Here is a 20,402-nt window from a genome sequence, read left to right on the forward strand (position 1 = left end):
AAATTGTTTAAAAAATAAACGGCATGCAGTGCATGCAGAGGCGATGACATTTCAATAAATATCTTTAATATTTTCAGAAAATTTGTTTAAAAAAATAACGTACACTAAATAACATGACAACTTCTGTATTGAATGACTGTTCATCAAAATCGAAACAAAAGTTGTGTTATCTCCTTGCGTGACATCTCGATTAACCTAATGTTTTATAAAAGATAAATCTCCTGAACGACCGAGGTCAAACGTGGTCTCGTAATCGCTTTAAACAGAAAAAATTGCAGAAGAAGTCTGTTTACTGAATCTGATATAAACTCGCCAAATATAATTTGACTCTTCCGTTTATATTTTGTATAAGTCCTTTCTAACTTTCAAGGAGTATTTTGCTTTGTGTTTTTCGCGGCGATTTCTTGTCCTAAACTTTTCGTTTCTCGAAAGGGCTATTGGGACGAGAATACAGATAAACGTGTGTTTTGCATGTGTTTAGTTACCAATCCTCAACCTCGAAAACTCGTCGCCGAGAAGAACCTGGGGACGAGGGTAATTCTCACACCAAAATTAGGGCCACAGCATAAGGCGGTTTGTCATCGCCTAAAGAGCACAATTCATTCCAAATCGTGCCTCTTCTCATGTAAATCGGTCTTATTGACCTTAATCAATCTTAAGAGAGTAAAATTTGGCATGATAAACGATATTAGGTATTTTTGGTTAATGAGTTTGATGAGCGTCCGTACAGGATCTTCGAATTCTTTGAGCAAAGAACTATTGCTTACAAGCAGCTACTGATTCTTTTCAAAATTGTTGCACGCTTGAAAATGGATTGACTGTAATTAAACCAAAAATAACTTGGCTCAGATTTTTTAGCGGTAGTTTGTCTCGATTGTGTTTTAGGTTAACCAAGTCAAAAAATATCAAAAGATAAAAACAGTTTATAGAAATCATAGAAATAACTTACAAAAAAGTATCGTCAGGGTAGGCCTTTCTCGATTATGCTAGTAAAACTGGCATTTAATGCTACTAGAAATTCTCGCATAAAGGCAAAATAATGCTAAAATAATGCCTGATTTCTTTAAAAAATGTCACTTGAATTCCAAAGAATGCTTTGTTTTATTTCAAACAAAACGTACAAACTCTTACATTATATGCTCATATCAACAACAGGTGATACTAACCGCCGACCGGTTAGCTCAGTTGGTAGAGCGACGGACTACAGTGCGGGAGATCTCGGGTTCGAGTCCCGGACCGGACCAACACTCAGGGTCTTAAAATAACTGAGGAGAATATGCTGCCTTTGCAATAAAATCTGCAAATGGTTAGATATTCTAGTCTTCTCGGATAAGGACGATAAACCGTAGGCCCCGTCTCCTGCATCTTCAGTGTTATGGTCAGCAGGGGACGTAAAAGAACCCACACGCTTATCGTAAAGAGTAGGGCATGGAGTTCCCGGTGTTGTGGTCTGGTCTTTGCCCGTTGTATTGTGCTTACTGTGAAATGCTCGGAGATATTAGCTGTATAAGCTACTCTTCAAATCCGAGGGTAAACAAAGTGATGATGATGATGATGATGATGATGATGATGATGATGTTTGTTGATAAAAAAAATAAACAAAATAAAAAAAAAATATTTAAAACAAATTATTTAAAAAAAAATAAAAAAATTTTTTTTTAAAAAATTAAAAAAGAAACACACAAGTAACACAACGCACAAACAGTCGAAACAGACAGAAAACAATCAAATTAAGTAATCAAAATTGTGAAACTTTAGGATTATTTATCCTTCTGAGTTCTGAGTGCTGAAATCTGGATCACAGTCATGAAAAATGACAGAAAATGCTAGCAATTCTTTTTCAAGAAAAAACGAAAAAAAATCCTCGTTTTCCCAAAAAATGCCGAAAAAATGCTAGCATAATCGAGAAAGGCCTACTTCAGGGTGTCTCGGTCTTTCTCCTTCCCGCCACCCTGGAGCGAGGGAGAATTGCACAAATTGTTTTTTGTACTCGACCAAATTTTATCGTGGTCTGCTCCAAATAAGGTAAGTCAAAGAAGACCGTATTGCTTCCTTTACCTTTTATTTCTATTAATACATTACAAGCTAAATACAAAAAGGAACAAAAAGTACATGACAATACATTTTGGCGAAAAGCAACTTAAACCTCAGTCTCCACCACAGAAATGTAGGGCCTCCACGGGGCCTCCTTGAAGTTCTTCATCATTGATAGCAAAGAAAAGCTTATGCTAAACGTTTGACATTATAGCTAAGAGTAAATATTTGTTCTCAAAAGCACAAGGGCAAGACCCGACCTAAAAAAACAGTCATTTTACGTACACACCGGGGAACGAGATTTTTTTTTCTTTTTTCGCAAAAAAGGTTGTCTAGATTTCCTATGGCAAAATACGTCCGTTAAGGCTAATTAAGTTATAATGTATTTCAAGAGCAAAAATAGCATACTAGAATAAATTGAAAAGCTTGAAAATATATAATACTGTATCTAAACTAAATGGCATCGAACTTTAAAGTCTTACAAAGACCAGTTCTCAGTACACAAAATATTTCATTGATACACGTTCTTCATTTAAACAGCACGACAAAAAGTTAAAACTAATTGGTTATTAAGATTGCGTTCTGCAAAAAAATGCTAAAATGCATTACGTAATTCTAGAAAGGAATGAAAAGGTTAAAAAATATAAAATACTCTATCCTAAAAACGACCAATACTGTAAAAAATATTTCTTTGATACACGTTCTTTATCTCAGCAGCACGACAAAAAATAAAACTAATATTTTGCATATAGGTTAAGTTACTTAACTTATATTTTGTTTCCACAAGTACAAGGCCAAGAAGTGTTCCATGAAAATAGTTTATTTACACGCACCGGAATAAACGAAGTTTGAATTTTTTCTTAACTTGCCTCTAAGGTTGAATAACAACCTAAAAAAACTGCTACCTATTCAAAATGTACAATATTACATTGTATAATTGTATGCCTGAATAAACTGACAACCTTGACAACCACAATGTGCGGAGACATGTTTGCCGACTCAATACAGCAATTCCTGTAGAAAGCAAGTCTAACAAATTGACTCTAAGAAACTTTCAATAATTGTCTTCCTTTTATAGCAAATCTGCCAACACTGGAAGTTCACAGTCTACTAATGCGTCATATAGATCTCCCACACAGGCTATGTAACCTTGATTTCGACTATGAGCCAAGGCGGCGTCACATGGGTCCAAAAGTCGCTTGTCAAGGAAACGGATCTCCGCTGGAGTCAAGCCCAGTTTTTCAGCAAAGAATTTCCACTCCTCTCCACCTTAAAATGCGAAAAAATATATGAATGTCTTTCCCTCAGTGTGAGTGCTATATGTACATAAGGTTTATTTTCTTGGCACCCAAACCACAAGGAAGAACAAAAACATTTTTTGATAATTTGGCTATATGCAACAACAACACACATCCGCCATTTTAATAAGAATTTTCATGCAAATAGTTCTTTATCTTGCTCTAGTCCAGAAAAAGTGAGGGCCATCTGTCGCAACCAATATAAGTAGAGGCATAGGAAGGAAGCGAAGTTAAGCGACAACACAACAAAGCTATCAAAGTCAACCTTGTTTGTCTCCAGGCAAAGGCCAATAATTGTGATCAGTCGCCAAATAAACAACTCTTACAAACTAGATAGATAGGGGTTAAAAATGATTGACCCTGTTGCCGCTATGCATTGCGAAAACAGTTGTTTTTGTTGCGTGACAACTGGACCTTGATGGCAAAGAGCCGTCTCGTTAACGTTGTTCCCATTGGTTTATTTGGCCGATGTCCTATCTTTTAAACAATATGGAAAAAGCAAACATTTATTCTGGCCGACAATTGTGTTATTCTGGTTCAGCCTTTTAAGAAAGTGCTTGAAAAGGTTCTCTGTTTCACCACAAGCTTGATATAGGATATACAAAATTCGTTAATCGGCAAGTTGTGAAAGTGACGTAATAACATACAGAAAATTTGAACTAGCTTCTTTGGTTCACTTTGTAACAATAATGTGTACGTTTGATGGACCTTTCATACGGTCAACACCAATATTTTCCCAAGACGTTATATGTAGTTCCCCATTATGTTAGTGTTAAAAAAATAATTGTCCTTCAGAGTATCTTTATTGCATAGTCTAAACTTTGTATTAGCCCTTACCACACAAGTTAATTGTTAGCTGTTTTCTCCGAACAAAAGGAATATTTTTCACATCAAGAGCTTCAGGCAACAGAGGTCCTGAAATGATATTAGACTACAGTAAAATGGCAAAACACAGTATTTACGAAGAAAGTAATTCAATCTGGGATTTTCACTACCCTCTTCCCCCTGTCAAATTTGGGGATTCCATCACAACTGTCCTGCACCTCCGCCCCCACCCTCCGCGACCACAAGCAATTAGCCTGGAAACATAGACAGTTTACCTACCTAAGTGTAAAAAGGTAGATACAGTGCAGACTGCCTTGCCTGAGAATACAACAACGTTCTGTATTTGTCTTAAAAGGCAAGAACAAGTCGGATAATGTTTCCTCGATACCTTAAGGTTACTTTTGTTAGCGGCTACTGATTTTAAATATTTTTAAAAACATAACAAGGCTTTTCAGTTTTCGGAACATGTTTCGATGTTTCAAACATCATCATCAGCCATAATGCTAGATTGTATGGTTTGCCCAAATTACATAAAGCTGATAAAGTCAAAGATCCCAGTTCTATCAATAGGCACTTTTAACTACAACTTAGCCAAGTATTTTTGTTCTTTACTCAAGCCCCACATCTCCTCAGAGTTTTGTGCACAGATACGTTTTCTTTTGTTAGAGAAATTAAAGATATAGATTTCAGTGACATGTTTTTGGTTTCATATGACGTTACTAGTCTTTTTACTAATATACCTTTGTCTGAAATGCAATTTTTGATAGCAACACTGAGTCGGACTTAAAACTAAGCAAAATTCAACTTAAGGAACTTTTCAGTTTGCTACAAGTCACAGCCATTTTTTATTTGACGGTTGCTTTTATGATTAAATAGATGGAGTAGCTATGGGTTCACCTCTAGCCCCTGTATTAGCCAATTCCTTCATTGGTCATTATGAAAAGCTTTGGTTAGATAATTACACCGGTCGTAGAGTACTTAACAAATCGACCACATTATTCCATGGTCTACACTCTTATAGGCCATAGAAATGACGTCATAAAATGTTCAAAACTCAAGTGGAACAACGAGCCGCAGGCGAGTGGTTTCACTGCAAAGTTTTGGACATTTTATGGCGTCATTTCTATGGTCTATAAGGGTGTAGACCATGGAGAAATGTGGTCGATTTGTTTTATACCATAACAAACTCGAACAAGTCGGTATTTATCAAAAGCAATGCCTGACCGTGAAAAAACTTTGCCGGTGGGACGTAAACATTCCGGTCCGACACGTAAAAACGACAATGATACAAAAGAAGATGAACAAGAATTCAAAGAATAACAATTTTAATTACCTTTTCCTCTCTCGTTGAGTGTGTGCCTATCGCTTGAAGCGAGCCAGATTATTTTTCTTTCTGAAAATCTTGTTAGCGCTCGTTCACTGAACATCGACAGCTTGCTGCCGGTTCGCTACCACCGTTCTTCACGTTCTTCTCAGTTAGACCAAAAAGTCAAAAGCCTGGGCAATTTTCTTTCGACATATCACCTAAGTAAAAGTCTAATCCTGAATTTCGAAACAAATGCGTATTTGATTCAAACAAAAACACGATGAAATTTGCTTTCATTCATGGAGACCAAACTTACATATCTTTTAGCCCGCACGTGTGCGTGGCGTGATCTGACGTCACTTTCATGGTCAAAACTCTCATCGACCATAACTTTGGACCAATCAGCGCGCGAGAATTCTCTCGGTTATGGTATAATATACTATCGCATATATGTAGACGATATTATTTGCTGTTTTAGAAACAGTGAAGATGCCATCATGTTTTTTGAATACCTTAACATGTGCCCGAGTCCCAACATTAAGTTCACAATGGAAACAGAGGAAAAAGGTCAATTGCCATTTTTAGATGTATTGTTATCTAAGCAGCTGAGCACTGGTGACAATCAATGCTCTTGTATCACTTCCGTTTTTCGGAAGAAGACTGACACTGGTCTAATAACTAATTATTTTAGCTTTACTCCTTTTAAGTACAAATTAGGTTTAATTAAAACTCTCATAGACAGAGCCTACAAAATTAAAAACACTACTCAGGGCTTTCAAAATGACATCAAAAACCTTTCTGTTATTTTGAAACGTAATCTATTTCCAAGTTGGCTCATTGACAAGTCAGTTAAAGGTTATCTCAGAAAAGTTAAAACCACAGAACAGTGGATACTTCCACATCTGACATATCCAACTGCCATTTTTACAAACTACCATATATTAGTTTTTATTCTACCTACACAGGGAAGAAAATTCCATCTATTATTAATAAGTCTTGCAAAGATTTAAATGTAAAAGTTATATTCTCTCCATTCAAACTTAGCAGTATGTTTAGACCTAAGGATTTTATTTCCGAGTCTCTAAAATCACGTGTTGTGTACCAGTTTACGTGTGCGAGCTGTGGAGCTCGTTATATTGGTGAAACCAATAGGCATTTTCACACACGTGTTAATGAACATCTTTTTCGGGACAAAAATTCCCATGTTTTTAAACATCTTAATTGCTCTAGGCATTGTCAAGACAGTTGTGATGCCTCCAGTTTTAAAATTGTTGATTATGCTAAAACTTTCTCACAACTCAAAATCAAGGAGAGTTTTCATATTGAACAGTTAAATCCAGAACTCAACAAACAAGTTGAGCATGTCAATTTATCGTTACACTTTTAAATGTATCTTTTTCAGCTAAGTGGTTTTCATTATTGTTCTTTTTAAATTTTTCTTGGTTAGTTTAAATAAGTTTGCACTTTACCTTAATTTAAATTTATAAAGGCTCATTGTATAGGCTCTTACATATATGTCTGAATTTATCAAAACCAGGTCAAGGAAATTTTCACCGTTTAAAGCGAAAATCGCTGTAAACGCGTTTTTTTCTCGCCAGAAACTATCTCCAAACTCCATGATATAAAAACTAAGGGAATGTCAGTCTTTTTTTCTCTTCTCCTCTCTCTTCTCTACCTTTCAGCGCTGTATTTTTTTTTTTTTTCCCCTTTCTTGTGGCGTTGTAAGCCAATTCGCGCAGTAACGTACTTGTTCAAGAATACTGACGTCACTTTTCTTTGACCCGGTTTTGATAAATTCAGACATATATATAATAACGATCATTCTGTAAACCTTATAAATTCATTATGGCTGATGATGATGTTTGAAACACCGAAACATGTTTCGAAAACTGATAAGCGTTGTTGTGTTTTTAAAAATATTTACGACACTTGTGCTATCAAGACCCTCTACTAATTTTAGCAATTTTACTCGTTGGGCGAAAATCGCTAAATTTAGTACTCGCTAAAATTTGTCTCGGTTAAATTTAATACTCGTTAATTTTAAGTACCCCCCTCACACCCCAAAGGAAACAAAACTAAACATAGTCGACTTGAAAAATTCTTTAAACAGTGGATACCGGTAACTTTGTTCTTTCGGGCAATGCAAATATTCGTTCAATTCAAATTACTTTATTCTTTTACTGAACATTTATTTCCATCTTAGCTATATTTTCATTAAAAACTGGTTTACACAATGTCGCTATTTTTTTAAATTTTCGCAACATCGCTAAATAGTCGCTAAGTCTTGCTCAGAAAAATCGCTAAATAAGTAGCCGCTAAAAATAGTAACCTTAAGGTAATTCGCAAGTTCTCATTTGTAGAGAAAGGTAAAGGGAAAGTCAAGTATAACACCAAAGAAGACAACATTAGAACAACAGCTCGGCGCAATTAAACTAAACCAATTCCATAGATATCGGAAAATGACAACTTGCCTGTTGTACCAGCAGGTGCAATTTCTCTTAGTTTTTTAACAACATCAAGCCTGTTGGCTGTCTTAGCTTTCATGCAAAGGCAGCGAATTTGCCGCTTGGTCTCTGGATCAGGCTGTTCCAATGATGCTTGCTTCAAGGAAAGACTTTCTTGCAGTCGAGCCACGACACCATTTGCATCGCACGTCTTCAATTGAAGGGCCTCGAGCACCCCGCTAGGGAGGACTAAGGCTTGTTCGCTGTCACCTAGATGATAGAAATAACTATAAAAAGGTACATCCTCGAGTTTACTCTACGGCAGGAGAAAACTTAGATAATGGTCAATGACTTACTTTTGTAATTAGCATGCTTCGTCTTCATATGTTCTCTGAACATATGTAGACGAAGAATTAAACTTAAAATCGATAAAAACAAAAACAAAAATAAAAACTTGCATAAACTCGATTACATGCTCTTTGCGGTCTTTTCCGATAGTTATTAACGCTTAGAAAGATAGAGATTTTCTCTGATAGAAAATATGCCGTTATGTGTTCTATTAATGAGTCGTAACTTATCAAACACGAACAAGCTAGCAAAAACTACCCATTTTGTAGAACATTTGGTTTGCCATATTAAGGGTTGTGATTGGACTCACGATGCATGTTTAAGAAAGAGACGCCGTAGATTTGACACTAAAGGGAAGGGCTGCAGTGAAACATTTCTGACTGTTGGGTTGTTTTAAAATGCGTCAAGCGATCGGATGTCGGCGTAGAATGGCTAAAAGGAAACACGTTTTCCATTAAAAAATTCTCTGTAAAGAATTTTTCAGTTTTAAAAGAGACACAATACAGCTGCTTACCTTCCTTATAAGGCAAAGCTCTCCTATTACGTCCATCTAAGGCTCTCTGTTTTCAACAAATAATCATCTGCTTAGCATACAATAATACGGTATTGTATTGTGTCGTTTTTTGCTCGCAAGGATTTCTAAGAATACGTTTTTCGAAGAAATCCTTGTGGGGTATTAAAACAGGAATCGTTGCAAATGGCTCTAAACGTTGCACCTTTGGACTCTAAATTCGTCCATTAAATAGCCTAACTCACGTTTAGCAAGACAAAATCAGAAAATGCAAATACTATTCTTATGCTTTTATGCAGTGTTATTTAATACAGCACGCGGTGCCTTAATAACCTAACATTTGACTGCAAGGAAGCTGTGTTTTCTGGTCTGGTGAATAAAAACGTATACATTTGTAACAACTCTTTAATTAAAATGAGAACGTTTTTAACATTTTATCAATAAATGTTCTTTTCCGTATTAAAGGGACAGTATCATGGGGATTTTGATGCATTTGTGACCATAACGGAGCAAAAAAAAATGACTAAATAGCTTAGCTCATTCAAAAGATGCGCCTAGAACACCAAGGTAAAGATATTAAGTTAATCATTTAAAGGAGAGCAAAGTGTAACTAGTTTTAACGATTTATCCAAGACACATGGGCAGAGTTTGAAAACGTCTGCCAGACGTTTTCAAGTAGACGTTTTCAAGTTTTGATTGAAATCCCATAATACCTATTTTGTTACTTTCGTGGACTGTTATAGTCATTTTTAACAAAGCTAGACCATTATTTTTTGGTTTTTTGACTGTTCGAAGTGATGCTCATGATACTGCCCCTTAATACAGTTCATCCAATTCACTAATTCATAACAACAATTGAAAAAATACCTGCAAATAAGAAAAGCTTAGTACGATGTACTGCATCTTACCTGTTCATCAGCAAGTTTGGCCCAGTGTCCAAAGATGTTGAATGAAACCCTGCACTTTCCAGAAACAACAGATTTCGTGCAAATGATGGGTTCTTGGCATTCGCGCAGCTGCGATTCTGACCAAAAGTGTAGGCACTCCTCTTGCTTGCATCCACGTACATTGTGATTGCGACAATGTTCAACGGCACCTTCTTTGCAACAGACTGGACAGCAGACTGACATCTCATACTTCATGTTCTTTAACCAAGGAAATTCCTTGCGCATGCATTCAAGCATCAATCCCAGTTGTCGACACACGGTACGAGCAATAGCTACTTGAAAGGTGTCATAGCTGAATTCTGAAGATGAGTTGAGTCCTGGTGGTACAGTTGAGCATATCTCAGCGGTACAGTCTTCTTTGTGGACAACTACTTCAATAGAAGAGTAGTGGCAAAGAAGGATTATAGAACAGCCTTCAGAAGGATGAGTAAAGAACCTCGCAAAATTTTGATGCAATTGAGGGTGTGTTTGACAGAACCATTCCTTGGTGCACCACTGATATACCATCAGCACAAGACGGGAGTACATGCCAGGGGGAATTTGGCCAGATTTAAACTTCACGAAAAGCGATGGAATCCCTGCAGATGCAATCAGCTTAGTGACGTCCTCTTGGGGTGGGAACATCAACATGGATGGTACAAGATATTCGTTATCAGACTTGCTCTCGGCTGCTGACGGCCATGGACATATCAAGCAAAACTTTTCCATCAAGGCGATTAGGCTGTGAGAAGTTTCTTCGCTGTCAAACAAAGGGCTCCATACATGCTGTAAGAGCTTTTCCTCCAAAATTCCCGTTGTCTCAAGCTTCAACCACAATTCTTCAAATTTTCTTCCTTTCTTTTCACTGGGTTTAGTGGCAATTACTTTCTTGAAAACATCTACCAACCACTGAGGGTCCAAAATCACCATTCTGTTTAACTCTGGCGTGTCATCAAAATGAATCAAAATTTTCTGGTCCTGTAACAAGTTCAATAACGCCTGGAACTGCCCGTTACCAGAAATTCCGCATTCCTCTTCTGCAATCTTTCTTGCATCCTCAAGGGAAATCCACTTTAAGCCATCTTCTAGCAGACTTTGAAGAACCTTTTCATACTTCAGCCATTTGATTGGGAAGACTTCTTCCATCTGTGGCAGCAGCTTAGCAATACTGAGCACTTCCTTTCTCAGACGGATGACTTCTGGGCATTCTTGTCCACTTCCAGACTTTGTGTTGTCTACGACAAAGACGTCCACCAAATGTTTGCCATGGATTTTTCCCTTTAATGAGCCATATATCTCACGAGCAAGCTCATCTGGACTTTTGCTGCAATAGGGCTTATCAGCGTGGGTGCAAACAAGGAAAACTGGAGGCAACTTTTCTGGTAAGATCTCAGAAAAAATTGTCTCTTCATCTTGCGAAATCAAACTGGAGACCGAGGACATCCAAACGTCGAGATAATCCATATTACTCCTGTCACAGAAAACATCTACCACATCTTTGTATAATCCGTGCTTTACTTGGGGGTTGGCGGTTCTATTAGGATCCCAGCTTAGATTGTACACTAAAAAGTAAATTGCTCTTGTTGTGAGGAAGAGTGGGTGGGTGACGTAGTATACAGATTGTCCACCGAAATCCCACAAGATTGAGTACATCTCTTCCTCATCTTTTCCACTGTCATCGTTTTCAAGCATCTTTTCAACCACTGCGGCGATGTCATCCGGTACCTTTGCTGGTACAGCATTAACACTGTCTTTCGAGACTTCGTTATCCCATGAACACGATGCATCAGGAAACTTCGAATAATGTTCCTTTCGATCTAATACTGGTGTATCCACAGTCATATTTGTACACTTCATTTGACTAAACTTGGGTTGTTTTCCTTTTTCCTCTAGGTTCCTTAAAATGAACTCAGCTGTGCTCTGTTCATAAGAAATCGGTGCAGGGTCTATACATGTGTCTTTGGTTCTGTCACCTATTTTCCAAACTTCTGTTGACACTTTACAGTAGGAAGGATCCATTTCTATTCCTGTAGTACTTTTCTCATCTGGATCAAAGCGTTCTCCTTTTAATGACCTCTTTAAGCTGGTTTTTCCTGACTGGCCTTGCCCAATCAACATTATTGGCACTTTCTTTACCTTGGTTTTTCCTTCTAGCAGGGCTTTCTGGTAAGCTTGGAGAGCAAGGGGTCCTCGTGCAAGAATCTTCTGGGGAGCTATTAGTAAAGAAACAAACAAAAACGGTCAAGCTGCAAACATGGATAGTGTTTTACTTTAAACCTAAAGATGTAGATATTAGTTTGACTACCGCTACTACTATACTATCCCTGCTGCTCTTACTACTACTGCCGCTGCTACTACGCCACCACCACCACCACCACCACCACTACCACTACCACTACCACTACCACTTCCACTACCACTTCCACTGCCACTGCCACTGCCACTGCCACTGCCACTGCCACTGCCACTGCCACTGCCACTGCCACTGCCACTGCCACTGCCACTGCCACTGCCACTGCCACTGCCACTACCACTGCCACTGCCACTACCACTGCCACTGCCACCTCCCTGTCAGAGAATACCAAAATGTTAGTTCATAGCTGTATAGATTGGGAATTTTTCTTTTCGCTTCTAACGTACAAAAAATCCAAATGTGATCGAACGGCATTACACAAAACGAGGAAACGGGAACTAAGTCTGTTACTATCACAGTAAACGGTTTTGACATACCTTTTACATCATCTTGCTTATCGTTTTCATCTTCATCCCTGACACTGCCACCTTTTCTAGAAACCTTCAATTCAAAACGTACTTCAATATGACTGCTTTAGGTAGCAATTAAACAGACCTAGTATAATTTGTAGAGGTGAATATAAGAATATTGACTGGTCTGGAAACTAAGCATATTATACAATGTCTTCCAGGTGAGCAAACATGTACATTCTACATACAACACTCACTAACGAAGAGGAGTGAAAACTCTGGGAACAATTTAATCCAGTCCCTGAAGTCTCTCTTCCGCGCGCCCTATATAAACCCAGGCACGATAAGAGAGTCCAGGATAACTTGCACGCGCATGGGCCAGTTTTTTCCCCGAAATCGCGGAAAACCCCCGTGGGGGACTCGCATTTGAAAGGGGCGGGGATACTGGTCGTCTCACTTAGGGGGGTAAATTTCGAAATTTTGGTGTCGCCTAGTTCCGGGCAAAAGGCCAATATTTTTAGCCATAATGGTCTCGTTTAGGGCTGCACACGAAGAAATACACAAATATAAATTCTATTCTTAGGTTTTTGGTATCTTTTAGGGGTCAAGAAAAGCTTGAGCCACACCCAGATTGATCTCTTTCAGGGATTCTTTTCAAAATTTCCGACCAACATCCCCGCCCCTTTCATATTAGAGTCCCCCCAGGGGGGAAACCATATTTGACAGCACTTTTGAAAACGCGCGCGTACAGCTGAATAGTTCAACTACGCGACAGTGTACTAAATTAAAGCAGAAACTCCGGAATAACTTTAAAAAGGCCTTGCTTGTCAGTCTGCTTAAAGCTAACGGCCAGAAACAACAATCGCTATCCGTCAACTATTCCTGGTATCTTGTACCTGTTCATCGAACTGGCTAAGGGAAAAGCCCTGGGAATGCGGTTGTTGGATTTGGACTAAATTTAGCACAATTTTTTCTTGCATTTTAGTCGCGCAGTTAGTAGCGTAGTAGACTTTCTAATAGTCGTTTGCTTCTCGTTTCCAATTTGGTGCGGAGGTAGACCCCGAACGGCTTTTATCACTTGCAACGCGCCAAATTTACAGGAGGAATTTCCTCCTGTATGGTTATCCAATCAGAGAACAGCGTTGTCAAGTTCACGTAATCAAACCAGGTCCTTGCCAGATAAAGATCGATCACGCGCGTAAGATGAAACCAACAATCTCTTACAATCTCTTATGGAATATTGTCTCGTGAGTGAGTTTTGATTCCTCGATTTCTTTGTTTCCCTTATTTATTATGCGTTCAATCAAGGACACTATCGCTATCTACTAAGTAGCCATCGAGGTTTTTACGCGTGGAACTTTATCGACGAAAGGCACTTCATCGCGAAATGTTGAGCGGCCGCTTGTTATTGTTTACAATTTAAATTACACTTCGACTGAAAGCTGACTCGATTGCATTGAAAACTGTTCTCTTTGATGCACTGAGAATTTTTTCATACCTTCAGTTAATCTTCGTTTTCATCAGTTGCTTTCCTCAAGCGATTAACACAGATAGAGCCTTTCAAATTATCTTCCAGCCTTTCTTGTGTCTTGGAGAATTTCTCGATTGCCCTAAAAACTGTGTTGCATAGCGTTTCGTTGCGCTCGGAATGACTCGAAACAATTTTGGCAAACAATTGCCGATTTCTCTTGTATCAATTTGAAATTCAATTTGAATTTCCGCGCGAGAAGAAGCTCACGATTTCGGCAACGGTTTGTCTTATTCGACTCAGAAAATAATCTTATTGGTAATTTGAATTTCCGCGCGAGAAGAAGCTCACGATCTCGGCAACGTTTTTTCTTATTCGACTCAGAAAATAATCTTATTGGTAAGGCCGCATTTTCTACTAACCATTGAAAGTACATATTTTCTCGAGCAGGAACGCGAACAAAACATTTGGTTTGGGTATTTTCCTTCGCCATTTGAGCTCCAAGCGTAGACTAGATCGAGAGCAGGGTTTGTTTTCAAAATCCATTACTTGCAAAAAGTAATTTTGACAAAAAGTAATTTTGGCAGCTTGAAAATTGGCACCCCACAGTCACAGAAAAGTTCGCGCCAAAATAACGTCATTTGATGCGTTTTCCTGCTGGGGAAACAAGTCGAGCTCTCCCGCTTCACGCTCTATGAGCTCGACTTGTAGGCAAGTCTAGTCGCGTAGTTGAATTGGTCACTTGAGTAAGCAATTTTAACCCTTGCGCGCGTGTCCCACGAAAGTAACGCCATACTCCTCGTTTCTGATTAGTTCGTTATGAGCATGCGCATGCAAGTTATCCTGGACTCTCTCTTCTCCCGCCTGGGTTAAGCCCTTTATGGGGCGCACGGAAGATAGAGTTCAGGGACTGGACTAGGAACAATTATGGTTTGAAAATAGATAGATACTCCTTGTTTTCGCACCTGTTCTCGATCTGAAATCTGAAGGTGGCCATAACTTCATGCCCAATGCCATAGAAACGTTTTCTAACTGTATCATACTTTACTTTCATTTCAAGACGAGAAGGTATTCATCATTTTGCTCGTTTTTCGGAGTCAGAAGAACAAACATCAGCTCCAAAAGACATTAAAATGAATTAATTTTCTACTGAAACACCGCACGTTATCAAAAGTCGAACTTGTGATTCCGTAATGTTCCTCGTTTATGCATCTAACAATCAGGGACAAAAAAGCTGCAATTCAGTGATCATACTTTCTCCAGGTAGTGTGATGGCAGCATTCCATATTGTCCAGTTCTTTCCACTCGTCCTAACACCATCCACCCATCGTCAATCACCGTCACTTCAGTGATAATGTCATTTTTCAAAACGCTGACCTCGTCATCCTCAATGGCATCATAATCATACACAGCGCGATATTTCTGAAGATACACAAACATTGCATCAGGCAATGTCACTGGTAACTCTAAATTAACATGTACTGCAACAGACCTTATGTGTTACAATAGCCAGCAAGATAGTTTCTAGACAGACAGACAGACAGACAGACAGACAGACAGACTGATTGCTTGATTGATTGCTTGATTGATTGATTGATTGATTGATTGATTGATTGATTGATTGATTGATTGATTGATTGACTTTTATTTTAAAAAGGTAATCCCATAAGTTAAAAAAAACTTCTTTACGTGAAAGCCGTTTTTAAACATAAATACACTAAAAATATGTACAAATAGTAAAATCTAGTCAACAGTTTGCTTGCCTACTTGTCAGATATCCTTTAAATATAGCTTTAGATTCGGACGCTTTAATATCGATAGGCAATGAATTCCACAGCGTTTCTCCTCTATATGAGAAAGACCCTTAAAAATAAAACGGACGGACGGACAGACAGACAGATGCCACCTTTTGATTATTGCAGCCCTGTCTGGGACTGTTTGAGTGGTTACTTGAGTGATAAGCTCCAAAAATTACAGAACCGTGTAGCCAGAGTTATTACCAAATCACCTTTTGATACGAGCTCAAACCACCTCCTGTCCACCCACGACTGGGAGAGGCTATTTCTTCGACGAAAGAAACAGGAAGCCTTGATAATGTTTAAAACCATGAATGGACTTGCCCCAGATTATCTACAAAGCCTTTTCTCTCAGCGTCACTCTGTTTATAACTTGAGAGACTCTGAGGGAAAGCTGACGCTACCCAAACCAAGTACCAATTATTTAAACCGAAGCTTCTCTTACAGCGGGGCTATGTAATGGAATAACCTGCCCAAATGTCTTAAAAATGCTGTATCTGTTATTAATTTTAAGCAAATTATCAAGAAGGTAGCTGATATGTCGGATTCCCACACAGCAATCATGTAAGCAGTTGTTTTTAGTTTAGTTTTTTACTTTAGCTTAATGTAACTGATGGTTTTCCGTGAATAAATAAAGTTTTACATTACATACATTACGTTTACGACAAACGATACACGCGAGCAGGCTTAAGGTCAAGCGGCATCTTCGTCGCTTTTGTGTTTTCTACGCGGCGATTTCTTGTTGAGTGAAACTTGACTTCTGTTCACTTTCTTTGCGGTCGACCAAACGCAACAGACAACAGATCCTGTACACCGCCTCATGACATAAAGCGATGACGTTATCATTATGTCATCGCTTAAAAACACAGAATTTGGCCATTTCAGCTTGTCGTTCAGTAGAGGACGAATACGAAATGTAACGTGTGTGTAGTCATTGGAATGAGAGTTAAAGCTTTTGTTTCAGGACGTTCTTGTTCATGGTTGAACTGAAGACGGTGACTTTTTTAAATTTATTACCGACAAGTTTTGTTCACATACCTCGGCGAAGGTGTCTAAGTACATGGTTTTCAAGCCATCATTCACAAGATCGTCAAGGGTTGCAAATCGCATTTCCCCTAAAATGAAATATTATTTAACAAATGGTAAACGTCACAGCGTGCACTATTGAGTTACAGATGCACGCGGGAGGTTGCTAAGCACGAAAGAAGCGTAAGAGTTGCCCGAGACGATAGCCAAGGGCGACTCTTGCTTCTTGAGTGCTTAGCAAACCTCCCAAGTGCATCTGTAACTCAATAGTGCACGCTGTGACGTTTACCATTTGTTTTATAGCACAACTTTGAGGCGATTTAGACTTGTTTTGAGGTAAAAGTGCGCGCACTATTTAAACAATTGCGTGTAGTGCTCACGTAAACGCGGGCGTAAACGCTGACGAAAACCTAAAAGAAAAAACAAACAAAGTTTTGATTTATTTCAAACTTGCATTATATATACCTCAAAGTCTTTTAACATTATGGAGAAATGGGTTTCCTTTGTTTAGCTTTTCAAATTCACAGGAAAATCGAGAAAACATGTAAAAATGGCACTTCCTTGTGCCATGTCGCGTCGATCTGCGCGCGTGCTCAGGTTAAAGGCATACGTCAGCGTGAACCCATGGGCAAATGGTAGACGCTAAATAAACCAATTAGAACGCGCGCTTTACTTAAGTTGTACTATAATACGTTATTTCACGTGTATATAGTGTTTTATTATTCAAAAAAAAAAATTGACGATAGAACAAAAAGTTGCTTTTGCTGTGTAGCTTTTAAAGTAAATGTCCATAGTTGATAAAGGAGTGCCTATACCGAAAAAAGGAACTACCTTTTCAGTAATTCCGTTTATATCGGAAATTTTCTAATAGAACGAACCAAAACGACGTGTCCCGGCATCGCAACTGGAACTTCCGGAATTTTTTTTGTAAATGGTAAACACACCCTGTCATGGTTGTTTTTCTATCCTTACGTTTAATGCTTAACTTACCTATAAAGTGCATTCCATCACTGTAATATAATTTATAGTGCTTTGAAACACCACAGTATCTTAAAAGAAAAAGAGGTAAAAATCAAAAACAGGATCAGGTCTAAATTTAAACTAAAGGTTAAATAAATTTGGAGAATGTGAGTGTAACAGCATTAGCTGCCAGTTTTGGTGGCCTTTATCGCGCAACCTTCCCAAAAGTTATAAACTGTCGGACTCTTCCAATAGATGGAAACCGGAGAGTTGTGAAAGTTAGTTGAGGCATTTTTGTGCGAATATCTGGCAAACGCACCGGCTTCAAGCGGAAAAAGTGCTCTCTCGGGCTATCACACACGCGCGCGTTTTAAAAGGATGGTTTTTTGATTCGGCGTATGTGCAATCTATGACGCAAGCAAAATCACTTCTATTATTTATAGCGGAGCTCCTGCGCGCGAAGCGCATCAACGGAGCACCATGGGTAACAATTCTTGGTAAACCCATTAAGTCTGAAATATGTGGTTATCACGTGAGCGTACGCCCGACCGCCCGCCTGTACAATAACAATGTGGGACAATGGGGGAGAGGAGGGAAGTCACAAGGCACCCCGAGCGGGGGAGACAATGCATGCCATCTTGTGCCTCCTTGGTTAACGTGAGAGGTTTACGACTTCGATCTTTGATATTGGAAATCCATGTTATGGTCAATTGACAGCTGTCAAAACAAGGTATCCGCTGACCAGTATCAGATGTAATGGTTTGTTGGGACTATCGGGCGCCCCGCCCTAACGCCCTGAGGTGTTAATTTTAAAAGTCAAGTAATTAATTAATTAATTATTCCTTTGTGAGGGGGCGGGGGTGGGGAGCACCTGACCTTACGCCCCAGGTAAAATTTGGAATACATTTAGGTCTTTCATATGAAGATTTTTAAAAGGTATATATTTGTTTCAGAAAACCCTTCGCTCTCCTTGTGGTACTATTCTTTCTAGAGCAAAGAACTTTGCGCTAAACGCATGCACAGATTAGTCTACGTTATATTCTCAGGGACATTGCGTGTATCGCGTGTTTTGCGGTAGGTTTCCTGCATACTTCATGGAGCCAAGTTAATACCGAAAATTAATTAAATTAGATTTTGAGACTTGGTCAAGAAGGTGACAAACGCATAAAGCTCGCCAGAGATTTCTTTAATCTTTTAATGAACAGATTCTGTAATAAAAGTAATGCTTCACATTGTACTATCGAACTATTTCACGCTAAGCTGATAAATAACAAATAGAATAATATTCGAAATACATCTACAAACACACAACCATAAAAAACAAGAACTTCAAGCAGTTTGTAACCGTGCGGTTAATGTTTGATCACCTCTTTCAGTTCTGTGGCTAAAAAGCCACGGCGCCGAACAGTGAAATATCTTTAGAAAAGCAGTCACTTGAGGAACACACAAGTCGTGTTTGCGTGAGTCACGGAGTGTGCGTGACATGAATTTCCTTTACCACGTCAACTCTTGCTTAGCCACATGCCTGGCCGGATAAATTCCTGCTTACGCATGCAAATATTTATTTTGTTTCGAATGTTCAATAAAATAAACCCAAACCAGTTCATGAATGGCATTAAAAAGAAGTCCATTTCACGCCAAAATAAAGAGTTGACTAAGTCCATCCCGTCGTATTTCTCCGTTTAGCGTCGTCCGACGATCTTTTGCAATAATAAATAGAGCAAACCTGACTGCGTGATTCAGAAGGTAATTCCCCTGGCGCGATGACGTGTATTCCGTGCCTTGACACATTCTTGCTAAGCTTGCAATTTTCGTTTCGATTCCCACTGAAAATAAACTCAAAACAAAAATTGGAATATTTTCCAATATTCAACATGTTCGGGGAAATTGTACGACTTGTACTCGCTCCGAGCCAAACGCCTGAATAACACAAAAATAAATATTTCACACAAACAGAGCGCAGAGTATTCGTAAATATTTTTAAAATAGGTGAATGTTTATTTTTAGCTACAGGCGAGCGATCGCGTGGCATAGGTCTGACGTAGTGCTAGTTTTAAATAGCTGGGACATATCCAAGTGGTCTTTGGTTTCGCTATGTGATTATTCAGTCCTCTCTTCTGGTAAAACACTCGAATGACACAAAAACATACATTTCCGTCTAAATAGAGAGCAGAGTGTTCATGCTAAACGAGTGATCGCTAGTAAACATCAAAACTTGCGTGACCGTGACCAAGGTGCCGGCTGGGCCGCGTGGGTCTGGAACGATTTACCGACAAAAAAACTACAAACGACAAAACGCCGGCCAGATTATGAACCGGCTTCGCACGGTTAATAAAGAGTCATTGTACCTGAAGAGTGGATCTCTGTGGCTTCGGAAGAACAATAGAACGGTACAAAGCTTAAGAGTAACTAAATGTTCGCGAGATGAGCGCTATTACAAACTGAAATGGAAACCTAAAAATCTACTGCTAAAACGTGTTCGTGAGCAGTCAATAACATAAAACCTCAATCGCTAAGCGTATTTGATAACGCAGATACTAATAAAGTGAACAAATCGGGTTATAATCATCAGTGCATTGTTACATACTCACGCAAGTCACGCAATAACTGTTCTCAAAGTCACGCAATAACTGTTCTCAACAAATCCTCTGGGGCAAAAGTTACCGATCCTGCTCGATCAAGAAGCAGCATTTCTGAATGGACCGGTCGTATACACCATTGCTGGTCTTCACTCGCACATTCTTATCAACACCATCC

General features: G+C 38.8%; 2 protein-coding genes across 2 annotated transcripts in view; both read right to left on the reverse strand.

Annotated features, from left to right (window-relative positions):
• LOC144660431 (uncharacterized) overlaps window positions 1-20,402 on the reverse strand; it is a 124,225-nt gene that overhangs the window by 50,318 nt on the left and 53,505 nt on the right. The gene's annotated exons all lie outside the window — the stretch shown is intronic.
• LOC144660434 (uncharacterized) overlaps window positions 2,046-20,402 on the reverse strand; it is a 34,525-nt gene continuing 16,168 nt past the window's right edge. The window contains exons 6-14 of the mRNA XM_078521051.1: window positions 17,676-17,734; window positions 16,698-16,774; window positions 15,118-15,285; window positions 12,423-12,486; window positions 9,675-11,905; window positions 8,770-8,815; window positions 7,935-8,177; window positions 4,170-4,247; window positions 2,046-3,303 (exon numbers count right to left, since the gene is read on the reverse strand). Coding sequence (XP_078377177.1) covers window positions 3,107-3,303; window positions 4,170-4,247; window positions 7,935-8,177; window positions 8,770-8,815; window positions 9,675-11,905; window positions 12,423-12,486; window positions 15,118-15,285; window positions 16,698-16,774; window positions 17,676-17,734 — 3,163 coding nt within the window. The 3' untranslated portion in view covers window positions 2,046-3,106. The remainder of the gene's footprint in view (window positions 3,304-4,169; window positions 4,248-7,934; window positions 8,178-8,769; window positions 8,816-9,674; window positions 11,906-12,422; window positions 12,487-15,117; window positions 15,286-16,697; window positions 16,775-17,675; window positions 17,735-20,402) is intronic.

The sequence above is a fragment of the Oculina patagonica genome, chromosome 7, assembly GCF_052425735.1.
Source record: "Oculina patagonica isolate OP01 chromosome 7, crgOcupat, whole genome shotgun sequence".
Lineage (NCBI taxonomy): Eukaryota > Metazoa > Cnidaria > Anthozoa > Scleractinia > Oculinidae > Oculina > Oculina patagonica.